Source organism: Agelaius phoeniceus, chromosome 1, assembly GCF_051311805.1.
Source record: "Agelaius phoeniceus isolate bAgePho1 chromosome 1, bAgePho1.hap1, whole genome shotgun sequence".
Taxonomy (NCBI): Eukaryota; Metazoa; Chordata; class Aves; order Passeriformes; family Icteridae; genus Agelaius; species Agelaius phoeniceus.
Window position 1 is genome coordinate 3,183,944 of NC_135265.1, and position 17,475 is coordinate 3,201,418.

Below are 17,475 nucleotides of genomic sequence, written 5' to 3' on the forward strand. Positions count from 1 at the left end.
CCATCACGGGTCCCAGAGCTGGGTTATGACTGCAGAGCTACTTTTGCTTTAAAAATCAGCACCAAATCCCAGGTTTAAGCTGAGAAACAAACCAGGGATTTTCTCCAGCAGTGAGGCAGTTCAGTATTAGTCACCTTGCAGATCAGTGCTGATAAGGAGCATGTGAATCTTTTTAACCCACCAGCATGAACCAGATCCCAGGAACATTAACAACAACAACAGAATAATAAAAGGGTTGGAAAGGAAGCAGTTACGGGATTGCACCCAGTCTTGTGCTGCCCCAAAGCTTTAGGGGTTTGTGCTCATTGGTGACAGCCCAGGAGCATCACCCACAGCCTGATCCTGCCACCCTTGCAGGGTGAATTTCAGCAGCCCTGTGACCTCACCCTCTGCAGGATCTGGCCCCAGAGGAGTCCCTCATGCCAACAATCTTTAAAGAAATGGGAATTTTGCCAAGGGCTTCAGTGGAAGCAAGAATTGGAGTAGCTCCAGCAGCTGATGAGAACGCTTCCCCCTTCTCCTTTCCCCAGATCCAGCCCTGGACACTTGGGCTATTTTGGATCTTCCCTAAAGCAAGCTCTGTAGAATCCCAAGAACTCATTGCCTGGTCCTTTTTTTTTTAGTACTTTAATCCATTTTCCCAACCTGTTCATCCTCTAAGGAATTCTTTGGCAATGCAGATGGGTGAGGGGCTCATGGCGACAGCCAAAAAAAATTACAATTAAATTTGTACATTTGTTTCATTACATTTGTTTCATTCCTTGTGGGACAAGGAGAGAAGAAAGGGGAGAAAGAAGGGGAGACAAGTGATGCACTGACAATCTGGGTTAACTTCCACTCTCTGAGGCTCAGCTTGCTTGGTCTGACTCTGCTTTAAGACCAGGCTGGAAGATGCTCCTGAGCAACTGGTCTACTGAAAGCTGTCCTGTCCACAGAGCTTTGGAATCAGCTGCATTTTATTTCCAACCATGCTACAATTCTGTGATGGTTCTGTGACCACAAGCACCATCACCAGCCCAGCAGAGCAAACACAGGTGACTTGCAAGGGATGGTACAACCCAATTGTGGTGGGCAACCTCACCCAGCCCTACAGGAAAACAGCTGTGGGAGCAGGTCACACGTGAGAGGAAAACTCAGCCACAGCCAGCACCAAATCTCCCCCCAAGCCCAGGCTGCTAAATTAAAACCAGTCTCGTTCTAAATCAAACCCTGCGAGGAAACGAGCTGCCAGAACAAAGCGAGATCAGCGAACTGCAGACTCCCTGAATGGTCTGGAATGGAAAGGACCTAAAGATCCTCCAGTTCCACCCGCTGTCATGGGCAGGGGCGCTTTCCTTGGAGCGGGGAGTTGAGCTAAGCGTGCAGGAGCCGTGCCCTGTGCCTGCTGCTGGCACGGAGGTTTATTTAGCTCGGTTCAGCTCGGCTCAGCTCGCACGTGTGACCCCGTGCGGGGCAGCCACAGCTCCAGGAGGAACAAACCCGAGACATCACGGACCCGACAGCGGGGAAATCGCACCTGGCAGGGACACGGAGCCCTGGAAAGCGGCTCCGAGCTTTGCCCAACTTCTGGCAGCTGCCGGCAGAGCCCATCCCAGCGCCCCTCGGGAAAAGCTCATCCCGTTATCCCCAGGTGTGGGGCGAGCACTGCAGGACTCACCGAGCTCCGGAACAGAAACCAAAGCGAGCCAAAAGCCACCAAACCCGAACGACAGCGAAACGCGGAGCCGCTCGTGGAACGAAACACAGAAATCCCAAAGGGAATCCCCGCAGCTCAAAGGGCTCCTCTCACTCCCGGAGGGGACGCACACCTGAACCTACAGGCGATCCGAGCGCTCGCTCTTTCCCGCATTCCCACGCACGGGGAAAGGAGCGGATCCTCCCAAAGTTGCCCGAAGTTTGCCCGAGGCGCTCCCCGCTCGGGCACTCGCTGGAATTCACTCACCGCGGCCAGCAGGCAGCCCAGCAGCGGCACGGCCCCGCGCAGCCCCGGGGCCCGCATCCCGCCCGAGCCCCGCCGCATCCAGCGGGCACGGCAGCGGCAGCAGCACGGGAGGAGGAGAGGAGGAGGAGGAGGAAGGAGGAGAAGAGGAGGAGGAGGAGGAGGCAGCGGCTCCGAGCCCGCTCCGCCGAGCCCGCACCGCCCCCGCCGCCTCCTGCGCGGGGCGGCTCCGGCACCGCCCCCGCCCGCCCCAGGTACGGCCGGGACCGGGAGCCCCGGCTCCTTCCCCCCCCTTTTCCTGCCTTTTCCTTCCTTTTCACCCCGCTTTCCTTCACCTTTAATAATTTTCCCTTCCCCCCTTTTCCCCTCTTCTTTCTCCCGTTTTTCCTTCTTGCCCTTTCTTTCTCCTTTCTTTCCCTTCCTTTCTCTCCCATTTCCCTTCTCGTCCCCCCTTCCCTACTTTTAATTTTTTCCCTTTATCTTTTTCCATTCTGTCATTTCTTTTTATTTCCTAGTTCTTCTTTTTTTCCTCTTCTCTTCCCCCTTTCTCTCCTATTTCCCACATTTCCTTTTCACTATTTCCCCCTCTCCTCTCTCTTCCTGTTTTACTTCGTCTCCCTTTTAATCTTTTTCTTTCACCCTTTCTGTCCCCTTTTTTCTTTTTCTTTTCCATTTCCCCCTTGTTCTCTATTTCCCCCCTTTTCCTTTCCCCCTTTTCCTTTCCTTTCCTTTCCTTTCCTTTCCTTTCCTTTCCTTTCCTTTCCTTTCCTTTCCTTTCCTTTCCTTTCCTTTCCCTCTCATTTCCACTTCTGGGAATGTGACCCAGCACTGCTGGGAAGGGAAAGGAATGATTGATTGAAGCATTTGGCTTCCTCTGAAATAACTGTTTGGTAAGAAGTGGTTCAATGGGCCAAAAATCCCAATTCAGTGATCTGTATGTACACTTTCCTCAGAAAATGGCAAAACAATTCCATGTTGCAGGTCACTGACATGGAATTTCTGGATTTCTCAGATTGGAGGAACAGCTCAAGACAGGGCTGACCTTCATTTTTTAATAAAAATGTGGAAATCCTTCCCCTTTCCAGCACACTGGGCAGCATTTCATTTAATATTAAGGGCAATGCTCCTTTCAATTCAAGACAACCCTCGGGTCTAAGCTTGCTTTAGTGTAGAAAGCCAAATAAGCCCTACAAATAAAGGTAAAAAATAAGAAAAATAATACCCCCCTTGCTGTTCCTTTCCCCCCAGCCCCCTGGATTTTCAAGCTCCAACAGATGGACAGATTTATTGTTTTGTAAAGCACCTGCTGAAGAAAAAACCCAAAATCCGCAAGGAAAGAAAACAAAATCCTCATATTTTGGAGGCCCTGGAGACAGTTCTCAAATTCCAGGCTCTTCAATTTACTGACACAACCAAGAAAAATGTCATTTTTAGGGAAAAGGCTTAATGGTTAAAAATCCAAAGTTATATCCAGTCTTTAGCTCTTGTTAGCAAATCACTGAACCATCCACTTTTTAAAGCTAACCTGCAAAGGATGAGAAAAAAACCAGTTCAGTGTTTTCCCCCCCACTTTATGAAAAAATGTGAATTAATTTGTATTGAAAATATTTTCCCCCCTCCTTTTTTTTTCATTTGATATGAAAAATCCCCATCCTCTCCCTTGTTTCTCATCATAGATCTGATGGTGGCCAATAATTGCCAGTGTAAAAAGAGGGACAAGATGTTAATTACCTCAATTAGTTGTACAGAGGTTTATAAAGCTATATAAAGCTCAGTTTGGATCCTAAAATAACAGGGCCAGAACTGATTAGCTGGTCACTGCATCCCCCTACTAATTACAGCCACTCTGGCTTTCATTATTTCATTTATTAATGCAGCCTGAATGCTTCCAAGCAGCCTGTTAAGGATAAATTTTGGGGGAAAAGAGGAGGGGAGTGAGGTATTGGTAGGTGCTGCTTTTTTGGGTTCTTTGCAGAGAGTAAATCTGAAGGATTTGGGATTTTACAGGAAAAATCTGAAGCACATTTTGCCCTGTGGACTGTGCTGGATCGAGGTCATTGAGTGACCCCATGGAGTGTCCTGTGGTTTTGCTGTGTTGAGGGTATGGAATTTTGGCAGGAAATAACCCTCTCATGGTGCTGCTGGTCCTCAGGGACCAGAGGGGCTGGGTTTAATTCTTGATCAAAACCAATCCAGCTCTCAAGTCTGGTCCTGTTCAACAAGAACTTCCACAGATTCACAAATAGTTTGTTTTCAACACCATAAATCTGGTTACATTCAATGGAGGAGGAGAGACACAGCCCTGAGCAAACAGAGCTATGTTCCCCTTCTCTTTTTTTCATTTTTCTTAATATTTAATTTCATCCAGACTCCTTCTGTGCTATAATTTTTGGCCTTGCCAAAGGGTTGGAACAATCACGTGCAACAGGTGTGTCTTCCTTTGCATCCTTAGGGGTGTGGAGTTAATATGCAAATGAGTATTAATGAGGGGTTTGGCTACTTTCAGTGAGAATTTACAGCGAATACAACAGGTAAAATAAACATTTTGGCCCTCTTCCACCCTTCTGCCTCACTGAAACCACACCAGGCTGTGGGACCTCTGCCTCCCTCCAGACATCATCACCCCGTTGTCACTCCTTGCTCTGGCCAGGTGCAAGAGGAAAGAGGGAAAATTCATGTTTTTCTCATCAATTCTTCTCCAAATTCAGATAATTATCTAAAAAAATCCGATCATTTTTTACAAGTGAACTCCACAGCACTGGGAGAAATCTGCTTGTTTGATTTGAACCCACCTCCTGCTCGTTTCATCCCATGCCCCCAGATCCTACCCTGCCTCTCTCAGTGAAATCACATTCCCTTCTCCACGTGGCTAAAGGCTCTGTGTCAGTGCAGACTAAAAAGCCCCAGGCTCTCTGAAGCCTTTGCCATGCCCTCTTCTTATCCCTGTGTATCCTCTTTAAAACAAAAATGGGTGCCTGAAGAATTCAAAATGTCAGGTTTATGGCATGGCCTAGTGCTGGTCGTGGTTTAAACCTGATTTTTGCCTTGGGTGGGTGGGAACAGGAGAATTCCCAGCTGAATTACTCAGGTATTACCATTCCAAGATGCATTTCCCCCAAAGCATGGCTCTGAAGCAGCTCAGCTTCCACTTCCTCTCTGCTGGTGGGAGCTCGGTGCTCACCTCACTGGAATTCCATCCAACCTCCCTGCCAAAGTCTTTCCTGACCTTCAGGCCTGGAAGGTGGCAGCTGCTTGGTGTTGAACAGCAGCCTCTCAGCTAATAAGATATTATTTTTGATATTTTTTTTTCCCCTAATCTCAGCTGTGAACAATTTGAGAAAGCCTTGATCGAATTCCTCTCCCCATCAGCAGCAGCACAGTGATCACTGTCTTGGGCTGGTGCATCTTCCCTGGGCCTGCTTTTCTTCATTACCATTATTTAACCCTCTCCCTCCAAGGTAATTAACATTTCTGCTGTGGCATCCTTCACAAAATGGCTTTTCTCTCCCAGGGCTGCTTGGGGAAATGCCATACAAATAAGAAATTTTTGGTGGACACTGATGGCAGAGGTAAATAAAAACAACCACATTGTTTCCTGCCCGTGTTTCTTTTTTTCCTCTGTGCCTCTGGCAATCAGAAATGCAAACACTAACAGCAGTGGTGTCTGGAAGGACAATATTTGAGGGCTGATTCATGCAGCAGTTTGCTGCAGGCTGGATTTGCTGTTCTGTGCCCTTGTTCCCCATTTAGCTTCCTCTCCAAAGCCAACACAATGCATCTGTTCTGCTTTCCACTGGGTGACTTTATTTGAATACAGTAACAGCATCCCATCCCCTAAACAAGCTGCAAAATGAATTCCTGTGCATTATTTGCATTGGGGATTAGAGGCAGGCAAACACTGGCTGTGGTGTTTTGCAAACAGGACCATTCCATCCACCTACAGGACTTCATTATTTGCGAAATGAAGCACAAACAATTGGTGCTTTCCTGTGCTTTAAAGCTCCTTTTCCAGCGTGGGGTGGAAACACCAGAGTGGCCCTGGGGAAAATCTGAAGTGAGCTGACCACAACCCAGCAGGGTTGAGAGCTCAGACTTTCTTCTCTTTCTGTCCCCAGCGGTCCCCAAAAGTTTTTCCATGAAGTTCTGGAAATCTCCACCTTTTTGATGACTACATCTGTGAGGGCAGCAGAGTTGGGTATTTCATGAAATATCTGAAGAGCAGGAGTGGGATATTTCAATTAAAAGGACCTACCTGATCCAAGCAGGCTAAAATCTTGTCCTTGATCTCTGGGGCAAGGGCAAATTATCCAGTTGCTGATGCTCACCTCACTCTGGAAGCTAAAGATAGCAATAATTACCTACCCAACTCTCAGGAGAGCTGAGGATTAATTGCTTCATAGTACTCAATATTTATTTTCACACAATCAAAGCCACTGGGAGCAGAAAAAAATAATAATCTTTGCAATTACTATTACATATCCACAGGGGACTATCCAACTCGCAAAATGCTTCGATAAAACAGTTTTCTTTAAAATAATTAAAAATAATAATAATCTTACTTGTGTTTGGGCAGAAAAAGAGAAAATCTTCAGGCTCAGGAAGAACAAATAGGAAAAAAAAAAAAAACAAAACAAACTGTGCAAACAAACTAACAAGCAAGAACTTTCTGCAGACTGGGGATGGCAGGGATGGAATGAATTCAGGTGAGTAGCAAAGCATGCATTATGAAAGCAGAGCTGTTTACAGTGGGAACATTGCAGAGCTGCTCCAGGGCACACCACGTGCCCAAGGCACAGGGGAACAGGGCACCTCTCCCTCCTTTCTCCTTGGGGCTCTGCAGGGCCAAGGAGGACAGAGCAGGTGGCCAGGAGGTTGGGAGGGCACAAAGCTGCCCAGCACAATCCTCAGAGTGAATCAATCACTTGTTTTTAAAATTTTAAAAGTTTATAGTAATAAAATGGTCATAAAAATAGTAATACAATTAGAGTAATAATAGCTTGGAAGATTTGAATTAGGACAATATGAGACAATGGAGACAAAGAGTTACAGATGTCCAGGTACCTTTTTCTGGGCAGCACGAGCCCGAAAAAGGACCCAGGTTAACAGAGGATTAACCCTTAAAAGCAACAGCCTGTTGCATATTCATACACTTCATACATGATGCATAAATTCCATTCAAACACAGGATTCTGTCTGGTCATTGTCAGCTTCTTCCTCTGAATCCTAACAGTGCCTTCGAGGCAGGAGAAGTTCATTTCTTCTGATAATGGGGCAATAAATTCTCTTTCTCTGAAAGATTCAGGTGTCCTGTGGCTGCTATCTTGCTGTGAATCCTTTCTTTAAAAAAAGTATCCTACATAGCACAGTTTCTATTTTAACAATTTTTATAACCTAAAACTATATTTAACACACTACTTAAGAGAATTAATACAGCATTCCTTTCTAACCCAACACATATCATATTCATTTTAATATTTGCAAAAAGCTAATCATAAAATACATTCATTTTTCACATTCAGCGTGGCTACAGCCACATTTCTTAAAATCACAGTGCCCAACACAGGCAGGTTCTGCCCCAGGTCGTGGCCACTGGGCAGAAATATTTTACCCTGACTACTGAGAGATTTTTATCTCCTCTAACAGTCACTGAGAGTGGTTTGGCAGCAGGAGAAGGCACAAGAAGCAGGGAAACCAACTCGGTGATTGACACCAGAGATTACACGAGCTACATAAAAGCTTGGGCTAAAACACGCTCTAGAGAGGGAGATAAAGCCTCTACCTTATCATTAGAGGATGTGACACAGCTGATGCTTCTGTGGAGGAGGCAGGAAATGGAACATTTTACACAGCCTGGCCAAATGCATCACGGAGCTGCTCTGCACAGAGAGGATTGGCTGCTGGTGTCCACAGAACAAGCCCCACTTTCTTCTGACTGGGTGATGAGAATCGCTGTTGTTAAAACAATGAACTGTTTTTAAGAGCTTAGCAGCAGGAAAGAGGAATTTCTAGAATATCATTATTTTTTGTGATAAATGTTGTGAGGCTTGGTATAAACTGACAAGTGCAATAAACAGTGGATAAAAAATTCAGGGCTCTTCCCAAGGTGTCTGCTTGGACTTGCTGGTGGCACTCAGGGACATGGTTTGTTGGTGGACTTGGTGCTGCTGGGTTAATGGTTGGACTCAATCTTAGAGGTCTTTGCCAAGCTAAAAACTCCAAGATTCTATAAATCTATTGCTCTCCCAGATCCTATCTCTTATCCACCTTTGGCTTCACCATGGAGAAAAACCTCCAGAAGCTCTGAGACTGGATGGGCCTGATTTACTGAAATCAGTTTTGAGAAGGCTGAACTGCCACATTCATTTCAGGCAGGGTTAAAGAGGAAAGCCCACATTTCAGAAATCAGCATGTGCAATGAACTCATGCTGTTAATGAGGATCTGCCTGATCCATGGTTTGTGCTCTGGTGGTGCTGGAGTCTTGAGGGGTGCAAAGAGCCCTGGGGACAGAGGCTCTGACCTGTGCAGAGCCAGATGCTGGAAAGAAGGTGGAATAACAGAGAAAATGCTCAGCAAAGCATTTTTGGCCACACTGTGGAGCCTGATCCTGTTTTTCACACCTGCTGGGCTGAGTTGCTACTTTCTATTTTTTAACCCAAATGAAAGGTGCAGCTGAGATCCAAAGCACTGGACATCCACCAGGACACTCTCTGGGATTTGTCAGTCACAAGAGTGAGTTTTTCTCTTTTCTTTTCCACTCCTCTTCTGAAATGAGCAGCGAGCTCAGACTCCTTTGCTCTCTTGCCTGCAGAGCAGGAGATCTTTCATCTCAGCAGCCTTGGTCTGTCCAGCTCTGTCCAAGCCAGCTGCTCTCACACAGGGCTGGGCAGCCCTGCCCCGTGCCTGGACCATGCCAGATTTTTCCTGCAGGCATCAGTCAGGAAAAAAAAAAACAAAAAAAACACAAAAATCACAAGGCCAGGCCTCAAACATGGTGATGGAGAATGGGGAGAAGGGAATAAAACCCCCTCTTCCCCTCAAACTGAGGGATATTTTTGCAGCTCGGTAAGAAAACACCTGAGCCTGAAGCTTGCTGGTTGTCCATCATCTGGACTCTGGTTGTTTCCACAGGATAAAGATGAAGTCAGAGGCTCTGTGTATGCTTGGAGGGAAGGTATCTGCCTGTCTGAGGGCTCCCCTGTGAGCCCATTCTCCCACACCCCAAACAAACCAATGGCACTGCAAAGAATCCATTTCTGCCTCTGCCTGGTTGTGCTTTTGGCAGTCAGGGACCACTCCTTGGAAGATTATTGATTTTCCTCCTGCTTGTTTAGCTGGGATATCCCTTGTTTCCAGCTCAAACCTGCTCTTCAAAATCCTCCTTGCACTAAGAAATGAGAGCAGCCCTGCTTTTCCCATTTTACTCAGCTATAATCTCTCAGAGAGAAAGAATCCAAGCAGGTATTAGAGGGCTGGGAGCTCTTCCTCCAGCCCTCCTTGTTATGAATCAGATTTAAAGCAAGCCTTTCTGGCTGCTGCAGTTCATTTCTCTTGCTTGAACTGATGAATATCCCAGGGTTTGTGCTGCTCATTTGATTCCCTTGCCTGATGCATTCCTTACATATCTGCTGCCTCCAGGATAGATTTGTGCAAGCAAATTTAGCATCCTCACTATATGTCAGCAAAACATTACATCCACTAATGGAGGGAAGTGTTATGTTCTAAGTCCTTTCAACACACATGAAAAATAAAACTCTGTTTCTTGGGGGGAATAAGAAACGACAGCACATTCTCCTGAATTAATGCTGTCTGGGAGGAATTTGTTGCGCATAAATGTAATTTTCCTGATAATTTTGGTGTGGTTTTTCTTTTCCCTTTCCCTGACAACTCTTCTTTCTCTGTAAGCAAAAGATAGTTTCATGCCCACAATCTGCCAGACTGACTGTACAAATCAGGGGAACCCTCTCCTAACCCAGACTAAATCGTGTTAGACTTAACAGGATTGACAATGACTGATTTTCCATGCTTCCCTTCAATTTCTGATAGTGCAAATGGCAATGACAAAATATCCCAAAAAGCTCCTTTCTCTTTTTCTGTATCAGAGGTGGATGAGTGAAGGAGCTGAAGTGTGTGGCATTACTCTGATACCTGTGAGTTGTGAGCCTCTCCAGGAACTTTGGCACTGGTTTTTTCAAGGAAAAAAGAGATTTTTAAACTGTGGATGCTGCTGTAGTCATCTAGAAAAAAAATCAGGCATAGAAACACACACTTCCCAAGGAGAGCTAAACATTATCCAAGGAGATGCCATAACATAGGCAATAACTGAGGGAAGTGAAGCATTAGGCTTTTAGGGAAGATAATTGAATTTATTGAGCTTTCCTGATGTGCAGGCTCTGTGCTGGTGCCTCCTGTGTTACCTGGTGCCTCTGAAAGGGATTTCACAGAGAGGTGAGTGACCTTTCTGAAGGGCACAAGAGCTTGGGACTGGATTTTACCTCCAAGGTGCTGCCTTGAACTCGCTCCTCACTCACATATCAAAGGCTTGGCACAGCCCCAGCCAAGTTCACAGGGGCTCAGCGAAGCTTTATTTGTTTTAACAGAAAATATGACCCTTGGCATTTGTAACATCAATCTTCTCCCTTATCTCTCTATTTAAACTCAGCCCTCTGTGTTTTTACAGCATCTTCTCCCTGGCTCCCAATCCCCTCGGAACAGGGCAGCTTTTCAGGTTTGTGCCGCTTTTGGGTCAGCAAACAAGAACTTTGGCTGGGGATGGCAAAGAGCAACCACTCCTGCTCCACTGCTCCACGCTGGGAGGGAGTGGCATCTGTGCACTGGGTTTATCTCCAGCCAGAGATAGCCTGAGAGCTGGGCTGTGTGCAGCTGGCAGAGGGAAAATTGTGGATGCCATGGGACAGAGAGAGAGAAAGGGCCAAGCGTTTCTCACAGCGGCTTGTGAGAATTTTTAGGGAGTCATAAGGATGTGATGGCTTGTTAAGTATAAACAATCTGCAGGTGGTGTTTTTCTACTTCATCTTTCTGTTCTTCTCAAAGATGGTGAGTGAGGAAGGTGTTTTTGTTAACTAGCCAATCAAATAGAGTCTGTCCTATCACTCTGTAAAAACCACGTGGTTCTCTTGAATAAAGCTTCTTTTCCTCTTTCTACAATGCTGCCTCCCCCCTGTTCCTGTGTCATTCTCAGTGCAAGAGTGACAAAAATTATCCCAGTGCCAATGCTGAGGGCAGCACCAAGCATCAGGGAATGGGCTTAGGGGAGTTTTGCTCTCAGGCAGGCAGGTTTTTGGAGGCAGTTATTGCATTTGCAGGGTGCCCCATGGCAGGAAGGAATAATGAATCTGACTCCATGTTCTCAAAAGGCTAATTTATCATTTTATGATACTATATTATATTAAAGAATACTAAACTATACTAAAGAATACAGAAAGGATACTTACAGAATGCTAAAAAGAAAATAATGAAAACTCCTGACTCTTTCCAGAGTCCCAACACAGCTTGGCCCTGATTGGCCAAAGAGTGAAAACTCACAGCAGAATCCAATGAAACGATCACCTGTGGGTGAACAATCTCCAAACACATTCCACATGTGGGCACAACACAGGAGAAGCAAATGAGATAAGAATTGTTTTCCTTTTCTCTGAGGCTTCTCAGCTTCCCAGGGGAAAAATCCTGGGTGAAGGGATTTTTCAGAAAATATGAACGCCACAGGCAGTAATATCAATTACTCTTAAAGCCTGACCCCACTAAGGTCCTGTCATCTTCAGGCATTCACAGAAGCATTCCCAGGAGAAAATGGGGGTGATGGGGGTGTTTTCACTGGAGAAATGGGGTGTTGGAGGTGTTTTCACTGTAAAACATTGCTAAGAGCAGCTGGGCTTGAAAACTTCCAGTGTCTGTCCCCTCTTTAATGGGTTTAGTTCTCTGAGGGGGAATTTAGGCAGCTGTGCCACATCTCCCTCTGTCTGGGGACGTGAGTGGGTTGGCCTCGCTCCGCAGTGAGTCATCCCCATCTCCTTTTACTGCAGCTTCACCAATTTTCATTTGTTTATTTGTGTGTTCCAGGCACATCTGATCGATGATGTGGCCCTGGAGTCTCACTGCACCAAAGCTCCACACTTCCCATCAAAGTTTTCCAGCAGAAAGGGGGGAGACCAAAGGACAAAGCATCAAACACTCAGATGCAATTTGTAAAACTGGAGATGTTCTGCTTTTGCCATTTATCCATGCTCAGGTCAAACCAAGGCTTTCTGGTATTGTGAATATCAAGGACGACTACAAAATATAAGCCTGTAAGAAAGTCCAAGATGAAATTCAGTCTTTCAGTGTATTTACAAATGAGAAAATAATCATAATGATTTTAAACAATGCCAAGATAACAAGGAATCTCTGAACTGGGAGTTATAATCAGCTAAGATTTCACTTCAAGAAATTATCCACAATCAAGGAAAAAATCACTACAGACTTGGTCTAGATTTCAGTTTACATAAATCCTGTTGAAGTTGAGGAGGTTAGAGTGTCCAAATTTCAGTTTACTCAAATTCTGTTGAAGTTGAGGAGGTTAGAGTGTCCAAATTTCAGTTTACTCAAATCCTGTTAAGTTGGGGAAGTTATAGTTAGTGCTGAAAGCCAAATGTCTGTTAAAACTATTTTCTCTTTGGGGACTTATTCAGGGCTTTCCTGAACTGGGTCAAAACTCTTCCAGAGCACATAATTAGGATTGTGTGTTAGAGCAAACATTTGGACCCAGAGTCAAACATGACATTAAGAATAAGCAGGATGAGTTTCATTGCCAGACAGTCTCAGTGCCACCCACATTGATTTCCAGGGAAGTTAATCATGGTGGAGATCTTTTGGGGTGATGAAGATAACAAAACCCAGCTCTGCCCAATGTGCCACCTGTGCCTTTCATGCTGCTCAAGGTTTGCTCTATTCCTGGACAGCAAAAGAGCCCTGCAATAAAAAACCAGTATTTACATGTGTTTCTTCAGCTGTGGCCCCAAAAGCAAACACACTCCCTGTCAAGAGCCAGCCTGTAAATAGTGAAGTGTTATCAGAGTGCACCCCAGTTTGCATCTTCAGATAATCTTCCAACTTTACTGGAGCCATCAGTCCTTCTCCACATAAAATGAGAGCACTGCTCCTTTATACAACCTCTTTGTTGGGCTTCTGGGTGGAATTTGTTTGCTTAAACACAGGCAAAGACAACATTATTTGAGATTCTCCCTCGCAGCCCTGTGAGCGTGACAAACGGGGATCTGCAAGATCTGCAGCACATCTGTGCTTTACAGGGTGGCAAAATGTGGGTGCTGTGTCAAAAGTGTTCTTTCGAATGGTGGTTGTGGTTCTGAGCTCCATGTTGTGGAGTTCCATGTTGTGGAGCTCCATGTTACAGGTGTTCGTTTGGCTCCTCAGGTTATTAACATTGGGAGCTTAATCACTTCCAGCCATGGGAAGATGGAGATAATCCTGATGAAAACATCTGAAAGAAGTCAGATACCCCCCCTTCAAAAGTACCTTATTTCTGTCCTTCAGCAGCAGCTGAGCTCAGAGCTGACAAGTTCAGGTCTAGAAGCCCAGAGTGTAAATATCTGGGGGATGGATTTCACTGGGATTCAGGGTTTTGTTGTATCCAGCTGTGATTAGGTCAGCAGAAAACACACGTGGGACCCACTTGCCCTGGCTGCTTTCTCCTGGGCAGTGCTCTGATCTGGGAGAGCTCAGTCAGGGCTGGGGAGGTGTCCCCAGAGGTGCTCTGGCTTTGGTCAGGTACCAGCTCACTCCAGGCATTAAATCACAGAATGAATGGGTGGAAATCCTGATGCTGGAATGCTCCCAGACTTTGTGCTATTGGGAGTTTCAGAGACAACCTGAGAAGCAGGACCCTGAATTCAAAGCTGGTGCAGTTCTTCAGCTCTTCCAGAGGCTGACCCTTCTGTTTTCCCTTCAGTTTGGTTCGATTTTGGGTTATTTGTTCAAGCTGTAAAACCTTTCAAGTGCAATGGTTATACAAACAATAACAACCTGAGCTGAAGTTATCTGCTTGGACTGAATTCTGTTTGGAGTTGGAAATGGGAGCAGTGACCTGTGGGCTCCAGCAAAGAAAGGTTATCAGTGTGAGAGTCAATGCTCCTTTGATTTTGGTACATAATTAAAAAAATTATCCTAAACGTTTAACCCCTTGTATTCCATTCATCTCCAAAACTTATCAAGACTTTTCTATTCATCTACTGTTTAAAAAGTGGGGAAAATGAAGCCAGATCACTTTCAAATTCAATAATTTTCATTAGAAGGATTTAAAAAAAAATCCTTTTCTTGCCTACTCAGCATTCTATTAACAATCACATTATGAAGGCAACCTGAAGAATATTTACAGAGATTAAGCCATAAAACCTTTACATGCTCTGTACCCGTGATCCCCTTTCACATTTATCTCATAACAGTGATAACATTTGCACAGATATGCTTTTGAGGCAGCTTTCAGGCACGTCCTCTGCGTGTGTTTTAATGAATTCTGTGTGGCAAAATATTTTGAATATCCCTGAGTGACTTCCAGTGTGAGGAATTTTGAAAGAATTTGAGATGGGACTATTTCTGGGGTGTATTTCTGGGGTGCCCTTTGGCAGGGAGGGATGATGAATCTGACTCCATGTTTTCAGAAGGCCAATTTATTATTTTATGATACTATATTATATTAAAGAATGCTATACTAAACTATACTAAAGAATACAGAAAGGATACACACAGAAGGCTAAAAAGATAATAATGAAAACTCCTGAGTCTCTCCAGAGTCCTGACACAGCTTGGCCCTGATTGGCCAAAGAGTGAAAACAATTCACAACAGAAACCAGTGAAACAAACCAGTTTACCTGTGGATAAACAATCTCCAAACACATTCCAAAGGAGCAAAACACAGGAGAAGCAAATCAGATAATTATTGTTTTCCTTTTTCTCTGAGGCTTCTCAGCTTCCCAGGAGAAAAATCCTGGGTGAAGGGATTTTTCCAGAAAATGTGACTGCCACAGGGATTCCGAGTTTCTTTAGATGGTGTGATTTATTTTTCTTATCTTCGACATAGGCAGCAAGAGTGAGTTCGGCTCACATCTTCACTGCATGGCCCAGAAAGCCACAAGAGCCTCAGTGACAAGACCTTTTAAGGATTTATTGACCAATAAAACACTGCCAACAAGGATATTTGGTTTTGACCCAATCTTTGAATATTTAGTCTTACGGACCCATGCTACATTGTGAGCTTTCTTAGCAAATCATGTTATGGCAGACAAACTTACAAAAACTTCTCGTTACCTCTGTAACTGCATTTATTTTTTTCTGTATTTGAACTCTTAACTTTCCTTTACTTAGCTTAACATGTCTCTGCTTTAAACTATAAATCCACATTCTCTCTTCTAGCATCTAAGTTTGGAAGCCTTTTCCAAGGTCTCAAATCAAATCCTGGGTTTAATTATAAGCTTTGGCTTAGAGGCCCAGAGTTCTGAGGGTTCTCTGCATTTCAGATTCCAGCATTCTAGATCTGTTATTCAACATGGTTCACAATGCTCAGGGCTTCATTTCTGGCTAAAAAATTATTTGTGTGGTACATCTGGGAGCACCAGGAGTGTGCTGGCCAGGGAATCCTGCCAGGCTGGGCTCCAGCACTGCAGGAAAACTTCAGATCCTTTGGATTTGCCCAGAAAACGGTTTGAGGAAGGCACAGGCTGGAGCTGAAGGGAAGCTAAGCCATCCAGGGAAGCTTGAGGTTTGAGGAAGGCACTACCAGCATTCCAATGCTGGCTCTAATCAGCTCACTATTTATATCCCCAGGCAATTATTCATCAGGAGCTGCATCAGCAGACAAAAAAGATTGATTGCAGTAGAGGAACCTGGGAAACCTCACACCAGCAGCATGAGGAAGGAATCCAAAGCAGGGCCCAGACCTGAGGGAACACAGGTTTCCTCCTCAGAGAGGATTTATTTGTCACAGTGAGTGAATCAGTTCGTGGAGGATGAGCCTGTTTGATCCAAGCAGTGAGACTCTGATCTTCCTTGGCTCCCAAACACCTCCAAGTTTTGTCTGTCCTCAGAAGTGCAGTGGTGTGTAGAGTTAATTTGGGAGGTTGTGAGTAGATCAGGCTTCTAGCATGAGGGAAGCATGCAGCTCTTGGCAATTAATTAATTAATAAACTAACTGCCTGATTAACTTGGGCAATCACCGTGATGATGTGATCAGTTTTCCTCTTATACCATATCTTGTCTGCCAATGTTTTAGATATCTCTGACTGGGTTTGAGGTGTATTTTTTTTTTAATTTTTTTTTTTTGCCATTTCAAACCAGCTCTGATCACGGAATCCTGGAATAGTTTGGGATGGAGGAGACTGTGGTGGTGTTCACAGGGGACCCAGGATGAGGGAAGAGATGAGAGTCTTGACTCCATGTTTCAGAAGGCTGATTTATTATTTTATGATATATATTATATTAAAAGAAAATGATATATTAAACTATACTGAAGAAATAAAAAGAAGACATCAGAAGGTTAGCAAGGAAAGGAATGGAATGATAATAAAATGTCGTGACTGCTCTGAGTTCTAACACAGCTGGACTGTGATTGGCCATTAATTAGAAACAACTCACATGAGACCAATCAAAGATGCACCTGTTGCATTCCACAGCAGCAGATAATTATTGTTTTTCTTTTCCTCTGAGGCTTCTCAGCTTCTCAGGAGAAAAAAAAATCTTAATAAAAGGATTTTTTGGAAAATATGCCTGTGACAGGAGACCTTGAAGTTCATCTCATTCCAACCTTCCATGGGCAGGAACATCTTCCACTGTCCCAGGGTGCTCCAAGACCTGTCCAGCCTGGCCTTGGACACTTCCAGGGATCCAGGGGCAGCCACAGCTGCTCTGGGAAACCTGAGGCCTTGTATTGGCCTCAGATCCTTTCATGGGTTAATTAGGGGTGAAATGTGAGATATCACAGAAGATCACAGGATAAATGTTTGTAAATCTCCAAAGGAACAAGCCCAAGTCCTTTTATCAGAACACCTCTTGAAAATATCATCTCTCCACAGCCAGCTGAATCCATTTTACTAATGGAGTTTCATTGTTCCCTCAAAGTTAATGGGATGTCCTAAAATAACCCAATAATTGGGGTTATTTCCTCAAGGCTTGAGCAGTGATGTGCTGTAACACACAAGCCTTGTAAATTTGTTACTAAGGAACCTTCAATGATTTTGACACAAAAATGTGTTCCTTTTTTAAAGAGATTAAATGAAAAGGGGCACAAATATTCAGAATCCTTCATCTTTTAACAAATCCACACCTACCCCATAATCAGAGGCAACTCCTTGCCACACTCAGGCCATGTTCCAGCTTGAACTTTTTGACCATATTAAATCCTAGTGCCTGAAACAGCAGGAAAAAGCAGGAAGTTAAACTGGGAGAAGTGACTGAAAATGTTCATGTTTATATGGCTGATAGTGAATTTCCAGCTCACCACCCTCACAGGGAAGATTTTGTTCCTAATACC

The 17,475-nt window shown here is 44.7% G+C and overlaps 1 protein-coding gene and 1 long non-coding RNA gene across 2 annotated transcripts in view; one reads left to right on the forward strand and one right to left on the reverse strand.

The window, feature by feature from the left end:
* Window positions 1-2,111, reverse strand: part of VIPR1 (vasoactive intestinal peptide receptor 1) — a 121,473-nt gene extending 119,362 nt beyond the window's left edge. The window contains exon 1 of the mRNA XM_077185988.1: window positions 1,943-2,111. Within this exon, the coding sequence (XP_077042103.1) occupies window positions 1,943-2,020 (78 nt within the window). The 5' untranslated portion in view covers window positions 2,021-2,111. The remainder of the gene's footprint in view (window positions 1-1,942) is intronic.
* LOC143695219 (uncharacterized) lies at window positions 2,065-11,154 on the forward strand. Its single transcript, XR_013184286.1, has 3 exons — window positions 2,065-2,193; window positions 6,513-6,642; window positions 7,583-11,154. It is a non-coding gene; the product is annotated as an uncharacterized LOC143695219 (long non-coding RNA).
* The last annotated feature ends 6,321 nt before the right edge of the window (window positions 11,155-17,475 follow it).